This window comes from Vidua chalybeata, chromosome 16 (assembly GCF_026979565.1).
Source record: "Vidua chalybeata isolate OUT-0048 chromosome 16, bVidCha1 merged haplotype, whole genome shotgun sequence".
NCBI classification, from domain to species: Eukaryota; Metazoa; Chordata; class Aves; order Passeriformes; family Viduidae; genus Vidua; species Vidua chalybeata.
The window spans coordinates 13,328,611-13,355,286 of record NC_071545.1 but is presented as its reverse complement, the minus strand read 5'-3'; the positions used below and the strand labels follow the sequence as shown (position 1 = coordinate 13,355,286).

The 26,676-nt window shown below is 46.1% G+C and overlaps 2 protein-coding genes across 9 annotated transcripts in view; both read left to right on the top strand.

The window, feature by feature from the left end:
* SMURF1 (SMAD specific E3 ubiquitin protein ligase 1) overlaps nucleotides 1-8,562 on the top strand; it is a 45,247-nt gene extending 36,685 nt beyond the window's left edge. For 2 of the 4 annotated variants that reach the window (XM_053957630.1, XM_053957632.1), the window contains exons 14-18: nucleotides 431-568; nucleotides 932-1,052; nucleotides 2,535-2,736; nucleotides 3,559-3,634; nucleotides 4,286-8,562. In XM_053957630.1, coding sequence (XP_053813605.1) covers nucleotides 431-568; nucleotides 932-1,052; nucleotides 2,535-2,736; nucleotides 3,559-3,634; nucleotides 4,286-4,385 — 637 coding nt within the window. In that variant the 3' untranslated portion in view covers nucleotides 4,386-8,562. Of the gene's footprint in view, nucleotides 1-430; nucleotides 569-931; nucleotides 1,053-2,534; nucleotides 2,737-3,549; nucleotides 3,635-4,285 lie in introns of all 4 variants that reach the window. The other 2 variants (XM_053957629.1, XM_053957631.1) reach the window with 1 other exon arrangement.
* Nucleotides 8,563-10,345: 1,783 nt separating this feature from the next.
* RNF216 (ring finger protein 216) overlaps nucleotides 10,346-26,676 on the top strand; it is a 76,703-nt gene continuing 60,372 nt past the window's right edge. The window contains exons 1-4 of one of the 5 annotated variants that reach the window (XM_053957725.1): nucleotides 10,354-10,458; nucleotides 11,083-11,124; nucleotides 24,887-25,015; nucleotides 26,131-26,267. In XM_053957725.1, coding sequence (XP_053813700.1) covers nucleotides 24,949-25,015; nucleotides 26,131-26,267 — 204 coding nt within the window. In that variant the 5' untranslated portion in view covers nucleotides 10,354-10,458; nucleotides 11,083-11,124; nucleotides 24,887-24,948. Of the gene's footprint in view, nucleotides 10,459-11,082; nucleotides 11,195-24,886; nucleotides 25,016-26,130; nucleotides 26,268-26,676 lie in introns of all 5 variants that reach the window. The other 4 variants (XM_053957722.1, XM_053957723.1, XM_053957727.1 and 1 more) reach the window with 4 other exon arrangements.

Here is a 26,676-nt window from a genome sequence, read left to right as displayed (position 1 = left end):
GCTTTGCATTATCTCAATTTCTTTTCCTAAATGCTATTTTGAATTTTGTATTTAAAGAAGTTACTGATGATGAAGTTCTGTATGTATGATCTCTTCTGTGCTTCAGATATGTGACAGCAGATCAGATTCTTGCTGGGTGTATATATATATGTGTGTGTGTGTGTGTGTGTGTTTCTGTATATAGGGTTTTATCCAGTATCCTGAGTTCTGTTAGAATTAGATGAATATCCCATATCTGATCAGGCTCTTCAACATGCACTAAACCAAACAGAAATTGGTGATGGTGGCAATATTCCTCTAGTGTGTGAAATGCAGGTGGCAACTAAGATTTAGCCTGAAGACTACCTAGGTGTTCAAATAACTGTCAGCATCACTACTGAGAGTTAGCAATATGCCAAAAATGCTGAGTTTACCCTCTGTGCATTGGCAGAGAGAATGATATCACACCAGTCCTGGACCATACGTTCTGTGTGGAACACAACGCCTTCGGGAGGATTTTACAGCACGAACTCAAACCAAATGGCAGGAATATTCCAGTGACAGAAGAGAACAAGAAGGAATATGTCAGGTATTGCAAACAGAAATATGTCCTGCAAATGGTGTAGGAAGAGGGTAGTAAACAGAATTTTTGTATATGGTGGAACTAAGGAAAAATAAGTATTTTGGGTGGGAGCTCCTGAGTCATAAATGACATTAATGTTTTCACTGGAAGACCTGGGAAGATGAAGTTCTGAGTGGTATTTTGTTTTTTCCATTGATGGTGCAATAATTATTTGGTGAGGAAAAAGGAATGGATAAGCACTTCTTTCATAATACAAAATGTATGTATTAAAACAAAGTCCTCTGTAAAATGAGCATTTTTCAAGTCTGCTGTGAAAATCCCAGTGCTGTCCAGCTCATCACCCCTGACTTCTTCCTTCCTCCCCCACAGGTTGTATGTGAACTGGCGGTTCATGAGAGGAATAGAGGCACAGTTCCTGGCTCTGCAGAAAGGTTTTAATGAACTTATTCCTCAACATCTCCTTAAGCCTTTTGACCAGAAAGAACTTGAGGTATGTTTTATCCACATGGATTATTCTGTAATTTGTTTGATCCACAGTCAAGCACTGATTTAAAAAACAAACATAAAACAAGCAAAACAAACAAAACACAAAACTTATTCCCTTCTATGTACCAGAAAGCTGAGTATTTGTTTAACCAAACCCTCTTAGGTTTATTCTAGACATTCTTTGGGTTGATACTATTGAGAGGGCTACTTAAACAGGGAAAAACAAATACACCGTGGTTTCTATCCAAGGACTAATGCTCAAGGCAGGTGGTCTGAGAAGGAGGAAACACTGCAAGTTTGAGGAATTGTTGGCAATACCAGACACGTTATTTATACCAGAACCTGTTTTGTTCAGTAACTTTTCATGCATGGCTGTTTCTGTTTGCACACAGGAATTAGTTTGCAGAAGTAGAAGAGCTGAGCATATAGAAAAGAAATTAATTTGTCTTCTTATCAAATCCTGAGGTGCACAAAGCTACTTCTTCAAATAGTTCCTGTTACAGCAATTTTTCCTCTGGTTTTGCTTCCTAGAAAAAATAAGGCAACCTGTGGAATATTCACCATTTGTGGTTTAGAAAGCTCTAGCTTTGTGCTAGTCAGTCATGCATTTTGGTTAATCCCACAAAGTTCTTGCATTCCATTTGCTTAAAAAGGTAGATTAAAAATCCATCATTCAAAAAATATTTCAATACTCTCCACATCAGGACAGTCACAACTCCCCTAATGATGTGAGCAGCTGTAAGTGGGTGCTGTCTTGGTGGCACAACAAGACAGCTGCTAAAGGGCAGCTCTCAGCAATGGAATCCTTACTGTGGAATATTATGGGAAATTTAAAATACAACACACGTTTTGTTTGTGAACTTTGCTCTGTGCCATTTATTTGTTGTTGCCAGAGGAGGTGGTTAAATGCATGGCCAGCAGCAACTTCCTTTTTGTAACCTGGTGTCATGTGGAAAAGAGATTGAAGTGATATATCTGGTCTGTGTCAGAGATTCTCACAACTGGGGTCAAAAAACAGATGAAAAGTTTCCGTAGTTTGTTGTGAAACAACAAAGCAACTCAGATGTTCCCATAAGCTGAGCAGGATTCCATTGCTGCTAGTATTGACACCTCTAGGACAATCCTGCAGCAGGACAATGATGCTGTGCCACAGCCTTATTCCAAATCAGTGCTGTGCCCTCATAAAGCCAGGCTGTGCATTCCAGGGAGCACAGATTTAATAAAGCAAATCTTGCATGGGCTTCTGACTCTTAGTTGTTTGTGGAAGTTCTAATGCTGGTAAAGCACTGCTTGGGGTCAGTTTCACTGCAGTCAAACTGGAGAGATTTACTGCCAGTTCTGTACTGGTTTGGAAGGTTACCTTGCACCAAAAAGGTGGGTGAAGCACCTAAACAATGCCAGGCTTCGTGACGTGGTTGGATTTGGTTTTATAACTGCAAACCTGAAATTACTCTGGACTTTAAAGCGCTTCCTAATCTTTTAACAGCTGATCATAGGAGGCCTGGATAAGATAGACCTGAATGACTGGAAGTCCAACACACGCCTAAAGCACTGCATGGCTGACAGCAACATTGTCAAGTGGTTCTGGCAAGCAGTGGAAACGTTTGATGAAGAAAGAAGGGCAAGGCTGCTGCAGTTTGTGACGGGCTCAACGCGTGTCCCACTTCAAGGTTTCAAGGCTTTACAAGGTGACTGATGTGGAGGCTGAGTTAGTCTGTGGTTGGAGAAAGGGATAAAAGTGGTGTGGTATTTCCAGGCCTCTTGTAAAATATCAGCATATTACTGGATAAGTCAAGCACTTGCAAACTTTAGAGCTTGAGAGCAGTTTTACATTTGTCAGCAGCAGCTGCTGCTGAACACTTTGGCTGTTGCTGATAGTGATGGAAGCTGGTGAATCTGTTACTGTGCAGTGCTTTGACTGCTGTCAATTTTGGCTTGTCAGTCTCCTACAGCTCTGTGCTCTGAGGTTCAAATCATTCCCTGCAAATATGCACAGGGATATATGGCTGACTAAAGAACTTCTTCATGTGAGAATTGTATTCCCCTTGGTGTTCAGCAACAAACCATTAGCCTTTAAAGCAAATTTCTGAAAATTGCACGTTTTTATCAAAAATGTGGCAGTGTCCTTGGCTGTTCTGATCTCCTGATCACATTCCATTTGTTGGCTGACAGTAAATTGATGTTCAAAATTAAAATACTTGTTCTGTTTTACAAGGAAAACCTTCATGCACTTAAGTATTTTCATATTTGATGGTGCAGCTTCATTAATATCAAATTTAGCAGCTTTCCAAAATACCAGTCTGTAAAATGATTGCCACAAACAGCCTTATCTCTTCTGCCATCCCTGCATCAGCTGCAAATATCTCTACAGATTTAGCCTAGGACATACTTAGGCTTGCAGCTGGAACTGTAATTTCCTCTCTTGCCTTTTTATATGCAGCAAAATGTGTGTGTGTGAATGATGCTTTGTTGAAGTGCATTAACTGGAATGTCTGTCTAAGGTTCTACAGGCGCTGCAGGACCCAGACTGTTTACCATCCATTTAATAGATGCAAACACAGACAACCTTCCAAAAGCCCACACTTGGTAAGATGGAAACACTCTGCTTCTTCTCCCTTTGTCTTGATTTAAAGGAGTTATATCTGTCCTGGGCAGGGGTTAATCATGTGATACATATGGAGGACTCCAAGAGTGCTCTGTTAGCTTGGATATATCCGTACTCTGCAGCCAGCAAAATAATTTGCCTTTCTTAAAGCTTGTCTTCTATACTATCTGTGGTTTTCATTTATTCCAGAGGTGATTATTCTGGGTAGTGAGATGTTTGTAAGTTTATTTCTTCATTACAAAGAAGTGTTGTCAGATGTCATATGTTGGAAGCTCGTGCTGTTGCTGCAGTATAGGCATAGCCTGAGCCCTTGCACGTAAATCTCACTCCATCAGACGCAGGAAATGGTGTCAGCAGCAGCAGACTGTCTGCAGGCAGGGCAGGGAGTGTGCTTGCCTGATGTGTTGCTTTTTCTTTGCAAGTCTCCTGCATCTGCCTCCTCCTCCTCCTCCTCATCCCAAATGCTGCCCTATTAAGCTGTGCATTCCTGCTGTAGAAATAGTTGTTTTTCATCTTTTTTCGTCACTGAGACAGCTGAGGGTTTTTACAATTTCTATCTATATGTAGCCTCTTTACATTTTCCCCCCAATAAGCACTTCAGATCCATCAGTGTTTTGTTACTTTCCCTGCAGCTTTAACCGGATCGACATTCCGCCTTATGAGTCATACGAGAAGCTTTATGAGAAGCTGTTGACAGCTGTGGAAGAGACGTGTGGGTTTGCTGTGGAATGAAAAAGCTACCAAAGGAAACAGATGCTAGCTCATGGACCACCAAATCAAAAGCTAGAAGAAGCTTGCTGTGAACTTCCTGCTAAGCTGTCTGAAACACCTGAACTCTGACAACTTAGAGATGGGGCTCTAAGATGTTTCCCTTAGGTCGCTGGTGGATTAGGGGGGGAGGGTCGGGGCTTTTCTTGGTGGTTCCCAACTCTATTTTCTCCCCTTTGTTACAAGAATCCCTTCCCTCTTCTTCTATCCCCCCTGAAATGAAATGCAGCCAAATTCAGCATTTGGCTTTGGTTACACAGGATATTCTGCTAGATTTGTAACACATATTGTGATAGGGTCAGCGACCTGTGGGGCTTTTTTAATAGGAGAATCAAAGTGTATTTGAGAATGAGCTTAATTTGCTGAGGACTTGAAACTGGTAGGTGCACCTGGTTAGTCTGTCTTAAATCAAGGTTGAGCCTTTGTAGAATCCAGCAGGTGCAAAGTGTCTGACTGGCACCAGAATTTGCATTGCACATTTTAAACATCTGTTTAAAAAGTAAACTTCTAGCAGAAAATACCTCCATATGAACACTTAACTGAAAGGTAAAGAAATCCAAGTTCTGCCTTAGCAGGAAGCTCCCAGTGGAAGCTGTGGCTCACCTTGAGAAAAGTGAAGGAATCTGGGACAGCTTAAACGGTATTGTATGATTTCTTTTTGGTTGTCCTGGCTGAAATCTAATTGTTTTGCACGTGAAAACAATTCTTTCCTCCAGCAGAATTACTTTCCATCGTTTGTTCAGATGTAAGTACCTTGCAGAGAAGCCTTGTGAGGAGGAGACAGAGGATAAAAATCCATTCAATCCCAAAGCTGTGATTTCTGTGCCACTGTTTTACCCAAGATGTGTTTGTGTGACTTTAAATTCTAAGACTCACATGGAAATCACTAAAAGTCAAGTTAACAGAGCAAATTCCTGCTTCAAAGTTTTTGGCCTTGGGAAAAGTTTATTTGGAGATTGAGGTAAAAGGGAAACAATACAGTGAATACATTCTAAATGTTACAGAAAGCTATTGGAAGAATTTATGACTTCAGTTATGTAGGGATGAAAATTTCTCCAGAGAGCCATAAGGCTATTTTTTCCAATATCTGAAACTAATATTAAAAGGTTTGTTCTCTAACACAGGGGCAACAAAAGCAAATCCAATACCTGAATGTTTTGATTTGAAACACAGGTGTCTGCTAAGGAAGGCAGGAGCCTCCCTTGTAATGGAAAATGTAACCCACTTCCCTCCAAATTACTATAATTTTGAAATTAAGGGGCTTTCAGGCAAAGATACGAGAAATGGGAATAATGGCTCTTTACTAGTATATATATAACAAGGCAATAATACAGAAACACTGGCTTAAAGTGACAGAGTCAGGATAGGACCTGACACCCTGTTGGTCAGGGTGGTGGTGGCAGCCCAAGTTAGTGCTGGCTGCAGTCCTGCTGAAGTGATAGATGTGGTTCTGTTGAAGCAGTGATCCTGTAGAAGAGTCTGGTCTTCCTCTGAAGGTCCAGTGGTAGTTATGTGGCTCTTGTCCTCTGGGAATGCAGTAGGTAAGGGCTGCCTGTGGTGTTCCAAAGTCTCAGATCATATCCAGGTAGGAATGCTTGGTTCCTCCCCCTGGCTGGAGCATCTCACAATGGGTGATGTCATTTTATGAGTCATGAATTGAGGCTTAATGGTCCAGAAGATAATTCCCCCAGAGGGAGTTATCAGGGATGTGTCATGGAAGAGATAAAGAATACTGCCCCACTTGGTTTTAAGAGATTGTGATAGAATACATACTTTTGGTTACATCTTACATTGTAACCTAAGACACTCAATCACTAACATTTTTCCAGTTGGCACACCAAGACGAGACAGTATTTTAACAAATAACATGGCTTCAGAGAGACCCAGTTATCTATCAAACATGTCTAAACTTAAGCAGGCTTGCTTGTATAGGATTTTTTTTTCTTTGGCAAGCCTGATTTTTAGGGAGATTCATGACTGAACCACTTAACAGATGTTATGTTAATGGAATAGTGCATTGAAATTCAGCTGTGGGTAAGAGACTGTCCTTAGGAGATGTCTACTGGAATACTTCTATTTTGTCTTTTTATTTAATTGCATTTGGTAATAGCTTTAAACTGTGATAGGATAGAAAGTAGACACTTGTCAAAACCTGGCATCTTTCTCTGTTTTGTTTGTTTGTGGTTTTCTTTTTGCCATTGACCATAATTCTTGTGATTGGTTGTCAGGAGTCGCATCGGAGGTGTAAAATTGTACCATATTGTGAGATTTGCACAGGGTGGCTAAAGATGCTCATCCTGCAGGACTGTACAGGAGAGGCATGTTCAGCCCCCTGTTCTGTAGGGATCTTTTGGCACTTGGAGACCAGTTTCTGCAGTTCTGGTTGTTGGGATGTGCAGCAGTTGGCAGACAGCATCCCTACAGTTCCAGGCTGAGTAGCAGAGTCCCCACAACCCTGGATTTTCTAAATTGCTTTGAAGTCAAACCTGTTCATAGAGTGTATTTAATCCTTTCAGTACGTTTGAATGTGCAATAAACCAGTCAGATAGGAAAAATGCAAAACGGATTATTGCCCAAAAGCTTTGCATGCAGTCTCATGTGGGTTTTTCACTGAAAGAAGTGTAAAAAAAACCCAAAAACCCAGATACTAAAGTCCACCCCTAATAAAAATCCTGTCACACCTGCAGCACAACTGGCTCAGTACAAACCAAGTGAGGTGAAGGGAAAGGCCCCTGATTTGGAGATCTATAGGTCAAGTAGCTTTATGTCAACGACCCAGTTGACATAAGATAGTTCCTAATGTCTTTGCTAGGTCAGTGTTTTATTGAATGCACAAAATAAGAATAGGCAAGGATTGTTGTTTCGAAAAGTCCGTCTGTTTTTTGCTGTATTTAAAAGCCCTTGTCAAGGTACCTCCTCCGTGCTGACAGTAACGAGAATAGGGCACTGTCTTTTAAATTATTTCAGTTCTCTTTTCAACAGCTTCACCACCTCTCCCGTCGTGTTGTCTTTGCAATTTTGTGCCACTTCAGTGACGACAAAGACATTTTTTGTCTTGTTCTCTACGTGCATTTGAGGCAGGCCTTAAAGCTGGTTGGGTGAATGGAGGAACAGCAAGGAGTGAGGCAGAATGGCTTTGGAGCCATGGGCTGTTCTTCCTGTGCCCACTTCCAAGGCCAGGGAAGGACAAAATGCCAACAGGAGTTAGCGTGGCTTGAGCCAGTGGCTCTCAGAGGTCTGGGATAACCTCAGCTGTCTGAATTTGTGTCCATTCCCACTCGGTCTGCCAGCACTTGAACTTGGTTGTTACTTCTCAAACTTGCCCAAAGAAAAACCATCGAGTCCCGTGTTCATGTTGTCATTCCACGTTCCACCGTGTGCGCGGACACTCTTGGATCTGACCCGAAGGAAATACAAGGTACAGCGTGTCTGTCATTCCTGTCCCACGGCAAACCCCGCAGCTGCTCCATCAGCCGTGCCCTGATACTGCTCCTCAGCCTCTACTCTACGCTCAGGGATGTAGGAAACCACCACTCTGCTCGTGCGTTCCAGCGGGAAGAAACGAGACTGTTGGATGGGTGGGAGTGTTCACTTGGGCATTACGTTAGACAAGAGCCTGCTCCAAAAAGGCTGCTCGAAGCTCCAGGCGGTGCGATCAGCTCAGCAGTTTGTCCTCAGTTCAAGTCGAGGTGGTTGTAAAATCCAACAGATTTTGTAAATTACTGATCCAGTCACCAGGCCCTCTGGAGCCAGTGCCCAGGTTCGGGGCAGTGTGGCACAGCAAATTCCCAGAAACACAGTATGGATCTGGTTTTAATCTGTTAATTTTTTTTTTTTTTTGTGTTGTTGTTGTTCCTCAACCACTTTATAATGTATTTTTTTAATTTATTATTTTGTAATGTCATGTTTAAGTATTGCTGCTATCCTTGTTATTCTTCCCACTGTTTTTATTGCAGATTTATTTTGTGGAAGTTGTACACTAATGTTTCATTTTATGTCTAAATCAAAGTATTTAAGGAAATACTAGTTCTATTTAATGTGGTTATGGAACCAGCTGGAATAAACAGTGATTGTATAGTAGGCTGGACCCAGGAGGTCATGTTCATTTTTGTTACATATGCAATAAACTCACAACTTTAAACTCTTGGTATCCACTGTTTTGTTTGTTAAAATATTTGTGGGAATCAGAGGAAAAGAGTGGACAAAGTATCAAAATGCAGCTGATTTAACAGATCTGTATGGACTGCCCAGATGAAAGTCCTCCTCTGCAGGGAGAACATTTGTTTCATTAATTCACCTTGATCTATTTCCCTTCTTATCTCATTACTTGTCCTGATACTTTAACTAAACCTCAATTTGCAGAAAGAAACTGTAATCTCCCCTTTAATGAAAGGTGGAGAAAGATACACTCATGTTGATGAATCCTTGCTTTCCTGTTTGGGTTTTTTGTTGTTGTTGTTTTTTGGTTTTTTTTTTTTTTTTTTTTTTTTTTTTTTTTTGGTTTTTTTTGTTTTTTTTCTGTAATTACTGCTTCTTTGCAAGTGGAGAAGGACAGGAGCAAGTCCAAGGAGGGTGCTGAGTTGGTGTGTGCTGCAGCAGTGCCTTCCCTCCCTGATGCTGAAAGCTGGGCCATAATTTGGTTTAATAAATAAAAAAGGAGGGAGTACAAATAAAATGCTTTTTTGTTCTTTGAGTAATTTCACAAGATGAACAAATGACCGGGGAGCTGCTGCAGCCCAGCCCTCGTGTCAGCCAGCGGCAGGGACTGAACAGATTTCATTACCTGGAGCAGGAAATCGTGTCAGTCCTTCAGTGCTCTGTCACCCACTGACACTGCTGTTTTCTTTAATAAATACTTTTTGTCAAGTTTTTCTGATTTCTGCTTTCCTTTTGGTGCTAAGAGAGAGGAGGATCCCTGGAGCCTGCTCCAGTGGGTGTGCTGTGCTGTAAAGGGGCTGCTCCAGGACTTCTCTACGACGTGAACCTCTTGAAAACGCAATTAAAATTTTCCCGTTTCTCTTAGGAAATCATGCGGAGCTCAACGAATCGGTTTTCTCCTTTTCTGGCACCTTGGCACATCACTCAAACCCCTCAAGTTCCATTTTCTACTCTTCCTGCAGGACGTCCCCAGCTGCAAAGGCGCTGTCCTGGCTGGGGTTCCCTGCCGCTCCCTTGGCCTCCACCAGCACCCAGAGCTGTGGGGGACGGGGGGGTCCCGTTCAGGACCCCCCCAATTGCTGAGCCCCCCAAAAAGTGCAGGGGTCCCGTTCAGGACCCCCCCAATTGCTGAGCCCCCCATAAAGTGCAGGGGTCCCGGACCCCCCCCAATTGCTGAGACCCCATAAAGTGCAGGGGTCCCGGACCCCCCCAATTGCTGAGCCCCCCAAAAAGCGCAAGGGTCCCGGACCCCCCCCAGTTGCTGAACCCCCTAAAAAGTGCAGGGGTCCCGGACCCCCCCAATTGCTGAGCCCCGCCAAAAGTGCAGGGGTCACAGAACCCCCCAATTGCTGAGCCCCCCAAAAAGTGCAGGGGTACGTTCAGGACCCCCCCAATTGCTGAGCCCCCCATAAAGTGCAGGGGTCCCGGACCCCCCCCAATTGCTGAGCCCCCCAAAAAGCGCAAGGGTCCCGTTCAGGACCCCCCCAATTGCTGAGCCCCCCAAAAAGTGCGGGATCCCGGACCCCCCAATTGCTGAGCCCCCCAAAAAGTTCTGTCCCCCGGGCCCCGCCCCGCACACACGTGCAGCGCTGGCCACGCCCCCTCCCACGGGAACACCGCCCGCCCGGCAGGGGGCGTGGCGCGGCGCTGGCCGCCCGCCCCCTCTCTCTATGGTAGGTTGGCCGGGCCGGGCCCGCCCGCGCCGCCCGTCCCCACGCGCCGCTCTGTCTCTCCCTCGCTGTCTCTCTATGGTGCGGGGCGGCGCGGTCACGTGGCGCGGGCCGGGCGGAAGCGGCGGGAGCGGCGGTTAAATGAAGCGGGGCCGGAGGGGCGGCGGGGCCGGTGAGTGCCGGGGTGACCCCTCCGTCCCGCGGAGCCGGTGAGTGCCGGGACAGCCCTGCCGTCCAGCGGACGGAGGGGCCGCCCCGGGGCGTCCCTGGGCCTCGCCAGCCCCCTCGCTGCGTGGTCGGGCGCTGCTCCCGGCTGGGGCCTGTCCTCAGGGACGGGTCGTTCTTCCCCCTCTCCCCGCGTCCCCTCAGGGCCCGGCGTCCGTTCCGTCCGTTCCTCTTCCGCCGCGTCCCTTCAGGGCCGGTCCTTCCCCTCTCTTCCCGTCAGGGACGGGTTCCCCGCGTCGTCGTCCCCGTGTCAGTGTTCCCGTACCCCTCCACTTTCACTTAGGGCCGGGTCCTTCCTCCTCGCTTTCCCTCAGAATCGGGGACACCCCTCCCCCTCCAGCTCCCCTCAGGACCGGGTCCTTTCCCTCCGCCCTCCATCCCCTCAGGGCCGGTCCCGTCTCCCCCTTCCCGGGGCCAGGGGGTCCCTTCACCACCCCCGTGTCCCCCCGCAGCCCGGAGGGACGCCCGGGGACCGGCGCTGCTCTCCGGGGGCTCCTTACGGCTGTCCCGGCTAGCCCGGGCCCGGTGTTTGCAGTCGGGGATAACCCGGCGCCGCAGCTGGTGGGGAGAGGAGGGTAAAAGATTGTTCTCTTCTGACCCCTGTTCAGTGTGGGAGCACTCGGTGCCGCTGGGACATCTCGACATTTCAGGTATCTGCTGTGGGAGCTGCTGCAGGAAAGAAACCCCAAACACAGCTGTCCTCGGAGCTGAGGGATCGGTGTAAGAGATACTCCTCTTCCTCCTCTTCTTTCCTTTCTCTATTGATCCAAGTGCCAGCCAGCCGTGGTAGAGCACAGCCTGGAAGTGTTAATGTACTCTGCGTTTATGTAATGAGTTTTTCTGCCCCTGGAGCTGACCTTGTTCCCCCAGAAGGCTGGAGGCAGGTCGGGATCCCACCGAAGTCTTCTGAGGCTGAAGAGCTGTGGGGAGCTCCAGCGTGTGTGTGAAGAGAGGGGTGTGAGCTCGCCTGGGGCAGTGCTTTGGGGTGGGCAAAATGTGGATTGGCTTAAAGAGTCATCCCAGGGATCCTGGGATTTGCAGCCGTGCTGGCTGGAAGCCTGGGTGGATCACGGCTGCTTGCACCTACCAGCCCAGCCCGGGGAGTTTTTCCTTTCCTCTCACCTGTGCTTCATGACCTGGAGTGTTGTCTTTGAGTGTCCTGCAATACCTTACTTTAGAATCTGACTGACAGATGCTTAGAACAATCTTCCTACAAATAAGTTTAGTTGTTGCTGTTTCTGGTCAGTTTGGCCACTGTCCTGAGACCTCTGATGCTTTGAAAGAGAGGAGCTGATGTTGCTGCTGTGCACTTTTATTTCCATAATCCAGGCATGGTGCTAAGGGACTAAAGCTTGATGTCCATGTGCTTTCCAGAGCTTTTCTTGTGTTTCTTTCCCTGTGGAACAGCATTGCTTCAGGCAGCAATGGTTCTCTTGGTGGCTGAGAGGCACAGCCAGTCCTAAAGACCTATGAGCAGATCTCAGCTTCTCCATTCTGTCTCTGTGGAGCTTGATTCCTCTTTCTTAACAATCTCTGCTCTCCCACCTGATGCACTTTGGAGCTCTTGCAGGTTTTCAGTGGTAGCAGTGGAGGGAAAGGCAGGTGTCCCCCGTCAGGCATTTAGACTGGCCTTTGCTCAGCTAAGGTGGCCTCTCCTGCTTTCAGAGAGGATGGCATGAGGGTTTTTCCTCCAGCAACCTGCTTGGAAGGTGAGGAAGGAAATCTGAGACCCATCATTCTGCAGATCCAAATCTTGAGCCGGTTCTGGTACACCCGTGAACAGGTACAAGGCCTGTGGTAGAAACTCAAACCATGTGGTAGACTCCATTTTGTTTAGGACTAGTAGGATTCCAGGGACAGCTTTTAATTCCAGAACTCTGGGATTTACAGCTTTAATGTGTGCTTTTAATTTCTAGGATGAATGCTGTGCAAAAATTCCGCTGCCTTACATCAGGCCTTGTGCAGTTGTAAACACGTTAATAGATTTCATGTGCTGGGTGTCTTCGTGGTGTGATGGGATGTTCATAAACAATCATCTTGACAGGAGTTTGTGCCTGGAACACCAAGACTTGGGAAGGGACTCAGACAGACTTCCTGAAGACCTGTAGACATTCAGCCTGCTTGGAGGTGCTGCATTGTGGTAACGGGCTTTCTTCCATCTCTTTTTCTTGCTTCCTGGGATGTTTTCCTTCTGGTTGGCCTGGCTGCAGGCAGTCAGGGCAGGAACAGCAGTTCCTAGAAGAACACTTGGGACAGGTGTTACTGGTGAAAAGGTACAGTCTGGATTCCAGCAGGGTGCTGCCAGCCTGTTCCTGGGCTGGCGTTTCAGGAGCTGCCTCGGAAGTCCAAATTCCGGGGTAGACCACTGCTTTGTCTGCCTGAGAATGTGGTGGGCGTTCCTGCTGCTGGCGAGGCTTGTGCTTTGAAATTGGACACAAATCACTGAAAGTCCTGTGGCTAGAATAGGTGGGGCAAAGACACAATTCCGGCTGCTCTGGCGCAGCTGGAGAGAGACAGGAAGCATATCCCAGGGGCCAGGAGCTGATTAGCAACCTGGAGTAGCACAAACACAAGTGCAAGAGACGTGGAGCCCTTCGGGTGTTGTTTAGTGCCTGCTGGAAGAAGCTCCCATTCATTAATTTGGAATGGGTGTCTTATTTTTATTTATATCTTTCTAAAGCCATTGTGAGTGGTTTACTGTGTCTGAGCTCCAGCAGTGCTGGGTGTTGGGGCTTGCCACTGGCTGCATTCTTTATGGGACAGTCAGAGCTGCACCACTCGTTCCTCTCATTGGAAGTTTGGAGATGTTTTTTTGGTTTTTTTTGCAGATGGTTTTGATCCGGAGATATTTTAAAACTCCCTTTAAATTACTGAATTTGGAATCATTGTATCTACTTAATGATGAGGTATTAATAGTCTCCAAAGCCTGTGTGTGCACTGAAGTGATGGTGGGGGTTCAAGCTGCTTCATGTAACTGGGATTACTCTCAGTAGGACCAATCCCAGTGGGACAGGTGCCCTTTTAAATACAGCAGAAGGTGTGAAACACACAGCTGCCTGGGGACAGCAGCTGTCTCCCGGGAGATAAGGTCATTTGTGTACAGGCTGGGAGTTGCTGTGTTTGAAATGGAGCTGAATAATGGGCTAGTCAACATTACTCCAGAGTAGTTTTGTTTTTAAGCAGGTTACTGGAAGTGGGAGATGTGGGAAACTGGGAGAGGTAGGCAGGAAAAGGGGGGGGGGGGGGAAAGCCACTTAGCAATGTCCTGATGGCTTGAATAAGTTACCATTGCCAAAGCACTAAGATGAGAGATAATAAGGAGTGTCTCACTGAGCTGGGATAATCTCATTCTCACCAGCCTTCATGTCACTTTTATAGAATTTCAAGTTTATTTTGGACTATCTCAGGAGTGATGTTTTTCCTCCGGGTCAGTGCTTAAGGGCTTGCAATGGTTTTAAATTCATAACAATCCTTGAGAAGGCTTAATTCCTGAGGATGGGAAATTATATGCCTTCTGAATGACACCTCTCTCCTAATTACCAACCCTGCTGTGGTTCCCTGCCTGTGTTCATGAGGGGAACTGTCAGTGCCTGATTAAGTGGAAGAAGCATTGGGCTTTAGGGAAGGATTTCACCATGGGGCAGCTGCTACCCCGAGCCACGCTGTCACCTCGCAGTGCTCCTGACCCAGGTCAGCAGGAATTTAAATGAAACGTGTGGCTTCCTCTCTGGCTTTAGGGTGCCCCACTCCTGTGCTGATGCTGGTTGTGCCCAGCTGCTCTCAGGGTGAGTTTTGGAGGCTGTGGTTGCCCCTTGAAATGAGAAGCAAAGCTGGTGAGCTGAAATAAAACTGGGAGTGTTTGTGGGTGGCAGGGTGACCTGAAATGTTTTCAGTTGGCCTCAGAGGCCAAGCGTGGTGTTGCTCCCTCAGCCTGCTCTCCCCTGCAAGGAGGCCAAGCTACTGTTTGCATTATTCAGAGAAACATTTGGATGGGATCTTTAGAGGCATCACGTGATGCTGCTCTGCAGTACAAGGTGGTTGGGATCTGCTGTAGCTGGAATCTCTTTTTGGGTGAATATAAGAATGAAAAATAGCCTCAAGTAATATGTTTTATCCAAAGCACTCCTTGCACAAGGCTTCTGTACTGCTTTATCCAGACTGACGTGCTCTTACCAAGCTGTGGGCACTGCTCCTGTTATTCCTTGGAGGAAAGCAGGCAGGGGTTGGCTTTTTGCAGCCCTTGCAAAACCAGAGCGAGGAACAGATTTACACTTCTACTTCCAAATCCCATCCCAAAGACTTGATGCATTTTCGTGTGATGGCTGGGGAAGGAAAACCTCTCCCTGATGCTTCTTGCAGGTCATTTTTGCTTGAAGGCCAGTCTTAGAAGGAGCCCTGGCCCATGTACCCCTGGCAAGTACAGGCTCTGTTGGGCAAATACATTTCAGGGGCTTGGCAGAGGGAAGGCACAGCAGTACTGACAAGCTGCCTGCAACACAGCCATGATGCTGCTGAGGACTTTCCTCCTCTCCCTGCTTTGCTGTCATGTGCTGAAATGCAATTTGAGGGAGATGACAGCAGCAGCATAATGGGGAGGCAATAAAAGCAGCTCTTTTTTCCTTTCAGGAAACCAGCAGGGTAGGGCATTTAATGCCTCCTGTGCTGCTGGGATTTCCAGCTACGGATGAGCAAGACCTGGGAGCAGTAACTTGGCTAATGTAAATAGCTCCTTGTAGGTTGTTAAAGCAGAATCCTTTTGTAGTGGAGCTTCATTGTGTATCAACTGGGAGGTGCTTTTGGATCTGCCAGGACTAGCACAGACCAGCTTCCAACGGCTGGAACACACCTCTGCCTTGGACACAGTGTCTAGAGAGTGCTCCTCAGCTCCATGTGTTTGTGTTTATTTAGCAGTTTGTGGCTGGTTTTACTGACTCTCCAGCCCAGGTAGTTAAATAATCTGTCTGGTACTGCAACACCCAGGAAGAGAATTTCTGTTCTGTTCACCTGGTGTTTGGACACGAGTGTGTTGACCAAGGGTGGGCACAGGATTCACTGCCTGAAACAGTCTGTCCTTAGCAACTGCTCTGAGTGCAGCCTGTGTAACCCCCTGGCTGTGGCCTGTGGTGGTTTTTGTAGTCCTGTGTCTGTGAAATGTTGGTTTGCCTTGGGATTAGTGGGTGGTACAGTCTCATTAATCTACAGGACTATGGACCTGGAGAGTTAATGTGCAGCTCTTCTTTTCTTTCTTTTTAGCTCATAATTCATTCATTTGTCAACTTTAGTAGTCTTAGAAGGAATTCATGCTGGATGTGGAGCATCTCTAAATCCAGCCACCATCTAATTTCTGTTTTCTGTTCTGATATCGTGGTACTTGCCTCAAATGCAGCCTCTTTGCTTTTCTGCTCTTTTAACATACCCAAACTCCACAGTGGCCACTGCCACGTGACATGGATGAAGTCAGGCTGGACAACTGTCACGAGCCTGGAAGGCTGCCCTGGGTTTTCACTGCTGAGAGCTTGCCGGGCTGGAATTGGCTGCAAGGCTACACGTGGCTGTAAACAGAACTAAACCCAGTTTTACAAAGGCTGTTGCTGGCTGTCTGGAAAATCTTTTGACAAGTGGTCATCTGTGGTGCTGGAGCAGTAAGGAGGTAGTTGCAGTTCTTCTGTGACAATGCTCCTCCTGCAGCAGTTGTTGGGTGTGAAAGGCAGCTTATTTTTTATTCTTTCCAGCAGAAACTGGTGCAGAGCATGGATTTGTTGCTCAGGTGTTGGCACCTGTCTTACAAGGTTTCTGTTGGTATTTTACTCTGAGTAGGTAAGGCCATTTAAGACTTATCACTGTGAGCTTGGCCTGTTGGCCCAGTCTGGCTCTAAACTGGCTTTTGTGTATATTTAAACCCTTAATTGATTGTGTAAAAGCATCTTTCAAAGTGCCTGACCTTGCAGTAGGAGCATTTGTAATTTGAGTGTTAGGGATAGGCTGTGGCAGTATCAGCTTAAGCTGCAGTTAAAGATCTTCCCCCTTCTTGCAGTTTATTTTACCACCTTAAATCCGTTCTCCCAATTCCACCACGCTGGATATGTGGAGGGTATCTGATCTGAATCCTACAAAAACGTTTTCCAGGGCATTTCCTTTCAAAGCTGTAAGAAATGCTGGAGGAGCTCAGTGTGAGGGGAGGAAAAAAGGTATGGGAGCATGACTATCCTTAACAGGTATTGAAGTGAAACCCTTCTGAACATGAAGCCTCAGCTTCTGGCTGCTGACCTCTGGAATTGTGGCAAGTGCAGATGCTTAATGTGGCCCTAAGAAAGGGCATGGCTGTAGTAACCAGAAAATGTGACCTGTGAAGTCATTCTTTTTGGAAGTCCCTCACTCTGGGGTGTTTGACACCTGGAAGGGTTGGTGGCAGGCTTTTAAGTCAATAGTTCTGAAAGTGCTGTGCAGATTGACAGAGACCTTCCTTTTGCCAAGGTGGGCTGCTGCAGTAAGTCAGGTTTTTCCCTGTGTGCCACCTTAAGGTCAGGTCTCTCAGCTTTTGTGTCAGCAGCTTTGTGAACAAGGTGAGGTATGCTGTGCTTGAAAGCAAAGTTTTTTGTGATAAGTTCAGGTCACATTTAAAATAAAATATAAAAATACCCCCTTTCCTTCCACATTTTTTCCTGATGGTGCATTATGCTTGCAATTTTTTTCTGGAGCACAGCTTCCCAAGTGCAGCTTAGGTGGCTTCCTGAGTGGGTCTGATGGGCAGCTGCTCAACATCCAGGATGCCATCAGAACCTGTCAGTTCCTTGTGGTTTTATAGTCCTCTGCCACTGGAACTAAACCTGACTCTGTGCTTTCCAGCCCTCTTGGTTTTGGTCTACTTAGCCCTCACTGCTGCTTTTCACAGCAGTTTGCTGGTTGTGTGCAGCCTGGTTCTCCCTGCTTTCAGTGCCCCTGCAGACAGGGCTGTGAGCTGAGCAGGCTGCTGGTTGCTCAGCAGTGTGAATGTCAGTGCCACTGCCTGTCCCAGCAATCTTAAATCCTTTATTTCTGTTTCCTCTCCAGTGAAAACAGTGCTAAGATGGGAACCTGAATGCTCCTGAAGACATTCATCCAACTTGTTAAATAACTACTTAAAAGGTTGCACTTGGACTTCTTTGTTCTGTTAAGCTCTTTAAAGTGGCATTCAGGATGCCTTAAAAAAGAAAAGAAAAAAGATAGGAAAACTACTGAGGATTTGGGAAGGAAATGCTGTGTCCTTTCTCCTGGAGGGATCTGTGAAGTACAAGTTACAGAGGAGCACTCTGCTATATATCCTGGGGCTCACAGGGCATTTCTCCTGCTCTTTTCCATGTGGCTGCTGGGTTTCTGGAGAAGAGAAGGCAGCTGCAATTAATGCTGTGTGGAGCTGTGGCAGGTATGTGCAGCACCTGGGGGTTTGTGGAGTCCAGCTCTTTAAACTGGTGACTGAATCTTGGTGCTGATCAAAGCAACCCCTGGCTGTGAGTTCAGGGAAGGGAAACTGGAAGTAAAACTCACTCTGGAAGCAGCAGAACTGCAAATCACGTGGTGCTCTTCCATTCATCCCCACCCTTATAGCACAAAATCAGAGCAAAACAATTCTTCTAAATGATGGTTTGGGAGATAGGCTGTGAGCAGAGCAGGGCTGGGTTTGTGTGTAGGTCTGTAGCCAAGTGCTGAGCTGCTGGTGTCTGAATTGTTGCATCAACATGAAATGCCAAGCTGGCACCTGTGTTTGTGATGTGGGAGGGAGGTTTTGGATTTAGGAGATTACACTGGATGATCTTGCACATCCCAGAAGTCTGAGGCAGGCAGAGTACTGCCCTTTACAGGAACCAACTCCAGGGATGCCTCTTTCTCCCTGAAAACCTTGATTTTTCTCCTCACTCTTAAAATGAGCTCAAGGCAAAGGCATTAACTCTCCAACTAGAAATTTGTAGATTTAATTTTTTTTTCAGGACTCAGCTGAGGGGAGGGAGAATGACAGATCCTAAGGTTTCTACCTGTTGTGCAGAGAGTGGTTTTTTGCATGCATCAAAACAAGGAGTCTCATGCTGCTCAGGGAGATGGGATGATATGGAGCTGTGTTTTTTGGCAGAGGGACCGATGGAGGTCATAGGAAGGCACTGAAGTGTCCAGAAGTTGACCTTGATGCCAATCACAAAGGAGTAGCTCAAAGGAATGGGAAACTTTCATTTGTGTTGTCCAGTTTTGGAAAATGAATGCAGCTATTTCAAAACAGTCTTACATTTTAGACAGTAGCTCACAGAGCAGATATTTTGCTAGGGAAATGCAAATATTTTGCAGGTTTGGGAAGGAAAACTGATGCCAATGTATGATGCCAGCTGTTAGTGAATTGGGTAAATCTGGGTACATTTCCTTCCTCTTGTACTTTGTGTTTCAGATAAAAATGGTGATTGGGTACTTCAAACAATTATGATTAATAATTATGATACTGTGACCTTGATGAAATGAACTGCAAGTGAGGTTGATGAGAAGTCTTGTGATGTACAGACAGCCAAGATGTTTCCAGTAGATCCTGAGCAGGCTTAGAAAATGGGGGAAAATCTAGTTGGGGATTTGAAGCCAAGTAATCCCTAAATATCTGCTCTCTGGATTGCTCCTGGGTACGCAGTTTTCATTAGCCTGGAGCAGTGACAGTGAGATGTAACCTGTCCTGTGTTAATCTGTAGCCTCTCTTTTTGGAGCATCTCCTGATGTGCTCTTGGTCACACTCCTGACTCTGCAGTTACCAGTGGTGAGCTTGGGGGGAGAGGGCATCACTCCCTTCAGTGCTTTTCTCCTTGGCTAAGAGAGGGTGAGGAACAGGGAACTTTTGGGAAGTAACTGGAAGCTGTGATTGCTGCCAGATTCATTCCTTATTTCCATCTTCATTCATGACCTGCCCTGGAGCTGCTGGAGCCAGTTGCAGGCTGGTGTGGTTTTGGAAATAGTGGCTGCTCTGCTGGGTTACTTTCTGAACTGTGTGTGTTGGGTGTCTTGCCTGTCAGGGGGAGGTGAGCATTCAGGTTGGACTTACTTGCCACAAAATACTTCTTGTATTATATTGTCTTATATTTTGGTGTGGTTAAACCAGTTCTGTGGCTTTCTGCCCTGGAAATGTTACCTGGCTCTTTTTATTGTTCGTTTCAGTTTCTGTTCCTTGATTTTTCTCACGTCTCAGGAATCCTGTCTTCCCCTTCTCCAAGAGTGTATATATTTAAAATCCTGTGGTAAACCAAGACAGCTGCTAATGTGGGAAACACTTGGGGAATACTTTATAACTCACCAGCCAGTTCTGTTATTAAATAATCTTCAGGTTTGTTGTTTCTCTTCAGCACATGCTAGGGGTCCAAAAATTGGTGGCAGAGCTGCGTGGGTGCTCTTGTCATAAGTCTGCCCCTGGTCTGTGCTCCTGAGAGGAGCTTTTGGCCAATACCTGTAGCAGATTGTGCTGCTGGAAACCAGGTGGTCTTTCCTACGAGCCACTGCCCACACACTCCTGCCTTCAGAGGCCAGGGTAAAGCTTTTGGGCTGGAATCAATGCTTTTTCCACTTTTCCCAGGCTTGGAACTGAGCAAACCTGCTGGCAGAAGCCCTGCTCCAGCCCCACGTGTTGACCTCTGGCTCTATCCCTTTGCAGGGTGTGAGGCAGTGGCAGTAGCTGCCCTGTGCATAGCAAACAGGATTTGTTTGTGCCCAGCAGTTCTTGTTTGGCTTATGATCAGGGGATTTCTAATTTTCAGTTGGGACGATGCTGCTTAACACGATCAACCACTGTTAAACTCCCCCTGCTTTTGCTCAGTGCCTGTTACAAGGAGCAGCCCCCAGCAAATGGTGAACCATTTGAAATGTCTCAGTGAAATGCTTGACAGTAAGTCAGGCTGGTTTATTTCCCTTCTGTTGTGCTTTTTTTATTTTTTAAATACTGAATTTTTAGCTTTTCATTTTGGTGGTTGTCACAAGCCCTGCATTATTTAAGTAGCTTGTTTTAGCAGCTTGAAATAAGCCAGAAATTCACCTTGCTCGCAGGCTACCAGCAGACACGTTTGCTGCCCGCAGGCACAAAGTAGGAGTTGATGCTCTTCTGTCAGTGTAGGTGAGCAACAGTGGTGTTCTGTGTGGGGGAGAGGCTAAGACACAGTGATTTGATGTTGCTGACATCTCTTTCAAGTTGCTCTTTTTTTTCCCTCCCCCCTGTTCGTTTGGGATCTCAATTCCTACCTCCCCTGCTTTCTGTCTAGTCCTGTTGCCTTGAGCTGGAGCCAGACAAGAGCACTTTGAGTCTAGTCCCATCTTGGGGATGTGGGAGTTCAAGATTTCAAATGCTGTAAGTGGGGGGGAAAAATACATTACACCATGTTGAGAAGGGGGGCTCTCCCCTTGACTGTCAGTTTAAATTCCAGCACCATCTGAAGATGCTCATCACAGCACAAATGTGGGGTGGAGGGAGCAGATTTGAGTTCTGCTCCAGTTACTGTAGTCCAGAAACGCCTTCATATATCAGGAGATTAAATATATGCACAGCACCGATGGTGGCTATTTTTAGGTTAAGCTAAAAATATGTCATGTGGTGTTTAAAAGGATTTTGAATGGGTTTTGGAAATCCTTGTGTAAGCATTCTCTGTGCTCCTGAGACCTGCTTCACCTCGTAGCAGCTGATCCCTTACCTCATAGTAGTGGTTGGAAGCAGTGGTTTTGTGGATGATATTTTTGCATGTTTGAGGAGCTTGTCCAGGAAGTCCCTGTGACCTCAGCTGTCAGCCTGAGGTCTTGTCAGTTCAGAGAACTGTTAAACCCAAGTCCCTGGTGGGCTCTGGTTTTTCCAGTAGCTGTTCTGTTAACATGCTCTTCTCTAAATTCACTGCAGGAAGAACCGTAATGGGGAGGATTTTATTGTCTGCAAGTGAAAGAACTTGGGTGTGCTGTGTCAGAGGGTGCTGGGGCACTGCCCAGGCTCCCCAGGGAATGGTCCCAAGGCTGCCAGAGCTCCAGGAGCATTTGGACACTGCTCTCAGGCACAGGGTGGGATTGTTGGGGTATCTGTGCAGGGCCTGGAGTTGGACTGATGATCCTTGTGGGTCCCTTCCATCTCGGGATATTGTGTGACTGAGTTATGGAGTAATACAGAGGTGAAATTGGGTGGGACCATGTCTTCAGTGTGGCGGGTCCTCCCTGCACAGTCAGTGGGTGTCTTGGAAGTCATGATGAGAATTTTGTCACCTGGATACTGCTGTAGGGATTCAGGTCACAAATCCAGCTTGATGTGCTGTGGTGCAGGTGGGACCCTTTTAAGAAAAGAAGAAAAATGAAAAAGTTTGGAAAGTGTTTACCTGACTGCTTTGCTATTAAAACAGTTCAAGTTTCCTGTCCTTGTCTGTATTGCAGGAAAGCTGATGGGCATGTTAGAGCCTGCTTATAGGTAGCCTTATTCTTTGCCTATAAATAGGCTCTGAAATCACTGAGGTAGTGTGGAATAGCTTCTTTCCATCTGTCTTCCTTGCTTTTTTATTATTGTTTATGTAGGGCAAGACCCCAGGGTGTCTTTGATCTTGTTACTTCACATTCTTGGCGGCCTGGTGCTATAAACATGAATAAACTTCTTACTCGTGCCACTAGATGGAACTGGCCCATGCTTATGGATATTTGTTTAAACTTCAGCTCTGTATTGAGTATTGACAAAATGAATTGCTAGCTCTTGGTGGAAGCTTGGCTTTTACCCTCAAAGCAGGCCTTTATTAAGCTGCTTGGGGTTTTATTCAGTCTGTTTTGAAGTAGGAAGAATTGCCAGTTCTTTCCAGCCTTGGCTTTTTTTGTTGTGGCCTGGACTGTGTATTACAGCTAATGCTATTTATTATATTCCTGCTTTTAAACCATTGATTCTTTTGGTGATGTGTGCACACTTTCTTCCATGGAAGTGCAGATAGTTTTTTTCTCCCAAATTTAATTTCAGATTATTCCCTGTACCTCTTTCTCAACTGCTGAAGGTTGAAGTGTGCAAGTTCCTCTCTGCGGGAACCAGAGTGGCCCATAGAAAATATGACCTTAGTTTTGTGGCATATCCATCCTTTGTGGATCTGAACAGCTGGGGTTTAGCCAGCATTGGACAAAGCACCATTTGAGCTATTTGGGAGATGATTTTTTTTTTTGGTGGCTGTGCTGAGCATTTGCAGTGTAACCCTCTGTGAAGTAGCCAGCCCTGCTAATGCACCACGAGTCCCTGGAGGGGAGAAATATCCAACCACTCAGCTTTGCTTGGAGCAGATCTGAGCAGACACCTGTCCAGCCCCTGTCTGCACCACTTGATGCTGCAAGGGCTGATTTGTGGCTCTCACAAATGTCCTTGTTCCTCCCCAGCCAGTCTCAGAGTGATCCTTTGCTGTGTTTGCTTGGTGACCTTGGCCACACTGGGCCTAGCCCTGCTTTCGTTTCTCCACCTTTTAAAAGGCAAGAAGTGAATTGATTTTGTTTGCTAAAGGAGTCAGGCAGCTAAGGATGGAAAAGTGCTGTGCAGGGTTAGGTGATTGCTATGCACAAGTACCAGGGAAAATACAACTGTAATAATGTGGATGTGACCTTTCACAAAGGCCAGAGTTTGCACTTACAGTGACCCAGCTCCTGAGCTGCAGCACTTACCTGTGATGGTGGAACAGCACTTTCATGCCACTCTGGTAAATAAACATTTATTTCTCCTTATAAGGCAGAAAATGAAGAATCTAGTGGACTCCTAAAATCTTGCTTTTCAGGTGTTTTCAAAGCACCAGTATGCCCATGATAATCTTGGAGCTGCTTGCTGGAATTAGGATGTGCTACTGAGGTATCAGGGCTCAAATACAGGGGCAGTTGTATATTTGTGGTAATGCTGGTTGGAAGAGGCCTCTTGCTGTTCCCTCATCCAATTTCCCACTCAAAATTGGACCATCACCAGATCAAGGATCAGGTAAATGTGGATGTTTGTAGGCAAGCCTTGAAATACTTATGCTGGAGGTTCCCTCTGAAGAAGGTTCCCTCAGGCACTAAGCCTGTGCTGCTGGGCTTTTATAAGTGCTAGATTATACATTTTAATTTCTATTATTTTATCTTGTGCATCTGAATTAATTTCTTCATTTTACTGTCCTAGCTGCAAATCCTGTTCCCTGCAGAGGAAGTTAAGTAGAATTACTGGGGGGGAATTTATACTGCTCTTGTGTGTTAACAAACAGGATTTTATAGCAGACCCACCATTTTCTTCCAGCTTATGCATCAGTAAATATTTAATAGTACAGATTGCTCTATGCTGCAATGAGATGAATACTTTCCAATAAAAGGAAAAAACCTCCTTTCTCCTTTCAGTGATCAAATGGTGCTTGGAGTTCCTGTATGTGTTCAGCCTCTCTGACAGTGGGATGGAGAGCTATAAGCTGACAGAGCATAAAATGGAAGCCTCCTGTTTAGTTTGCAGTGATTCCTCTGGCCCCTAATCCTGTTTGGGAGCCTCTGGCCAATTCATTGTGCCTCTCAGAACAGGTGGGGGTAGCAAAGCTTAGCTTCAAAAAGCCCAGTCCTGTGAGGGAACCTGATTCCTGTCATGCTCTCCTTTTGGTGTGAGAGCAGATGGTGTTTCCTGGAATTTGTACCAAACCCTTGCTGTAAATCAGGGAAATCTCTTCTTTAAAATAGCAGATGGTGGTAAGGAAGTGTTCTCTGGAATGTTCCTGTGCTGTTTCACAGTGCAGGCACAAACCACACACTGACGCTGCTCTGCCTGGGCTGCAGCTCCTTTCTGACACACCAGTAATGTGAGGAGTCTGGAAGTGAGCTTGGAGCATCTCTGCTGGCTCTGAAGTTGTGCCTCAGCTTGGCAGCACTCAGGGAATTCAGGGTGGGATGGTGGTATCCCTGTTGGCTGTTCCTCTCCAGGCTGTGTGTGACTTCCCTGGCATTGAGTGTGACAGGGGTGGTTGTAGTGACACCATCTGGGGGTGTGGGATGCAGGTGGATGTGGGGATGCCCTGGGACAGCTCGGGCAAGGGCATTTTGCCCCTCTCACCAATTGATGGTGACAGAAACAGGACTGTGTGGGTTGGTGCATTGGATTTTGGTTGGAAACAAGAGAAGGTCCACATATTGGGAGGGTTTGAGTCCTGCTTGGATAGAGCTGCATCTCTCCTCCTTTTCTGTGATTGCATAGCTCCTCCAGAGAGACTTCTCAGGCCTAATTGCACTCTTCAGTTGATTGTCTTAACTGTTGGAACACAAGATAACAAACATATCTCCTTTCAGGTCCTGAGAAGGGGGCACAGAAAAATACTCATGTGGAGAGACTGCTGGGAGAGCCAGGAAAATCTCTAGCAGCTAAATCTTGAAAAAAAAAACCCTTAGGATGAATCTGAGTTTGCCTGACTACCTTGTGGTTTTATCTTCCAGTTCCTCATGTGAGCCTGACTGCCATGCTGGGGCATTGACACTCTGGGGTGTAGCTGTTTAAAATGGCAGAGAGAGGTGGGAATGAAGAAGTGATTAACTTGAACAGCTTCAGCAGTCACAGAGGGAAAGGTGAGTACTGATCTGTGCCCGTTTCCAAAATACTCTTGTGAAACTCTCCTGAGCAGCAGGGTTCACAGACACTGAACTTCCAGGGAACTGCTGGAGGTCTGTTCTGTCACATCACACACTACTCTGCTACACTGACTAAGCCACCTACAGAAACACTTATGCAGGCATGCAAAATATTTGGCTCTTGTCTTTCTCATGTTGTACTGCCTCAAGGGAGATGGCTGACTTCTTGGGAACACTGTGTAGAGGTGTTCCAGCAGATCCAAGGAGGATCCATCCTTCTGAGAACCCCATAGGAGACAGGCTGACCCTAAATTTATGCCCTCATAGGGCTGTGTGCATTGGCACCCATTCCCTCAAGGGTGAAATTCAAAATGAGGCTTTCTCTGTGTGCCTGAAAGGTGATAAATGAACACTCACGCTAAAAATAAGCCAAAACATGTCAGATTTTAGGGAAAGCTTAGTTGTATGTTCTCTGTGCACTACAGAAACCCTCTATTTCTGCCTTGAATATCTCTCCTGTATTCCAGCAGCTGTTGAGCAGCATCTGTGTTCCATTCTTGACAAACCTTGAGGCACAAGGTTGTCAGTAATAGCAGGGTGTCTTCTGCACCCACGGCCACCTTATCTTGGCCCTGCATAAGGTACTCCTGCAAAGCCTCACTCTTTCAGAAGAGGCTGAATTCCACAAAGACCCTTATCTCTCTGCTAGAATGCACTGCACTTTAACAAAGAAAATGCAATGTCCCTGAGAGACTGAAAGTTCAGGATTTCTCTGCAAAAGTATTCCCTACATGCCTTGTTTGTAATAACTTCTGCAGCAGCTTGACTTGTGCTGGAGTTTAGGGTAGAGGATTCTTTGTGAGTGTCAGTGGCTGTCCCTGCAGTGCTGTTGTGATGAGCTGAAGCTGTGCAGGTGTTTTGCTGGAGGCTGAGGGATGCAGGAGTGGCTGTAACGGTGCCTTGCAGAGGAATTGGTGACCTCTGAATGCTTCTCCCTGCAGTGCAAATGGGAAAATTGCTTTCTCAGCTGTTTCAGTGCTGCATGTGCCCTGTAATTCTAGTTATTTACCTTGAGCCAACAGCTAACTTCAACTTTACTTACTGTTCTGCAGACTGGATAAACCACAGAGATGAAAGTCTTATCACAATATCAGATTCCTCTGATGAAGATTTGCCTTTGTTGCTGGAAATGCCAGAAAAGCAGCAGACTGAGGAAGATGATGATGATGATATAGTCATCTTAGCAGAGGTAACTTTTCATTGTTGTAGCTGCTGTGCTGTATTCATGGCCTGTATAGCCAAGTCTTGTGCCAATACCTGATGCATTCCTCTGAGTCCTGCCTGGTTATAGCAATCTACTTAATATACCTGAAATAACAGTGAAATGATGGCATTTTTGCTGGGATTAATTAATTAATTTAGTCATATTTTGGGCACAGGAGGGGAGAAACAGTCTGTGGAACTGCATTGTGTAGTTTAAGTTGTACTTATGAAGGTTGTAGCTCCCATAAAGTTGTCTGTTTGAATCCAGCAATATGGAGTGCTTTGCAAGAGGACTTGATCTTCCATAAAATGTTTTCAAACCATGCCTTGTTTGATTTACATATGTACTCTGTATGCTTTGTATTTCTCTATGCTATTTGCATTCATGTTGAGCT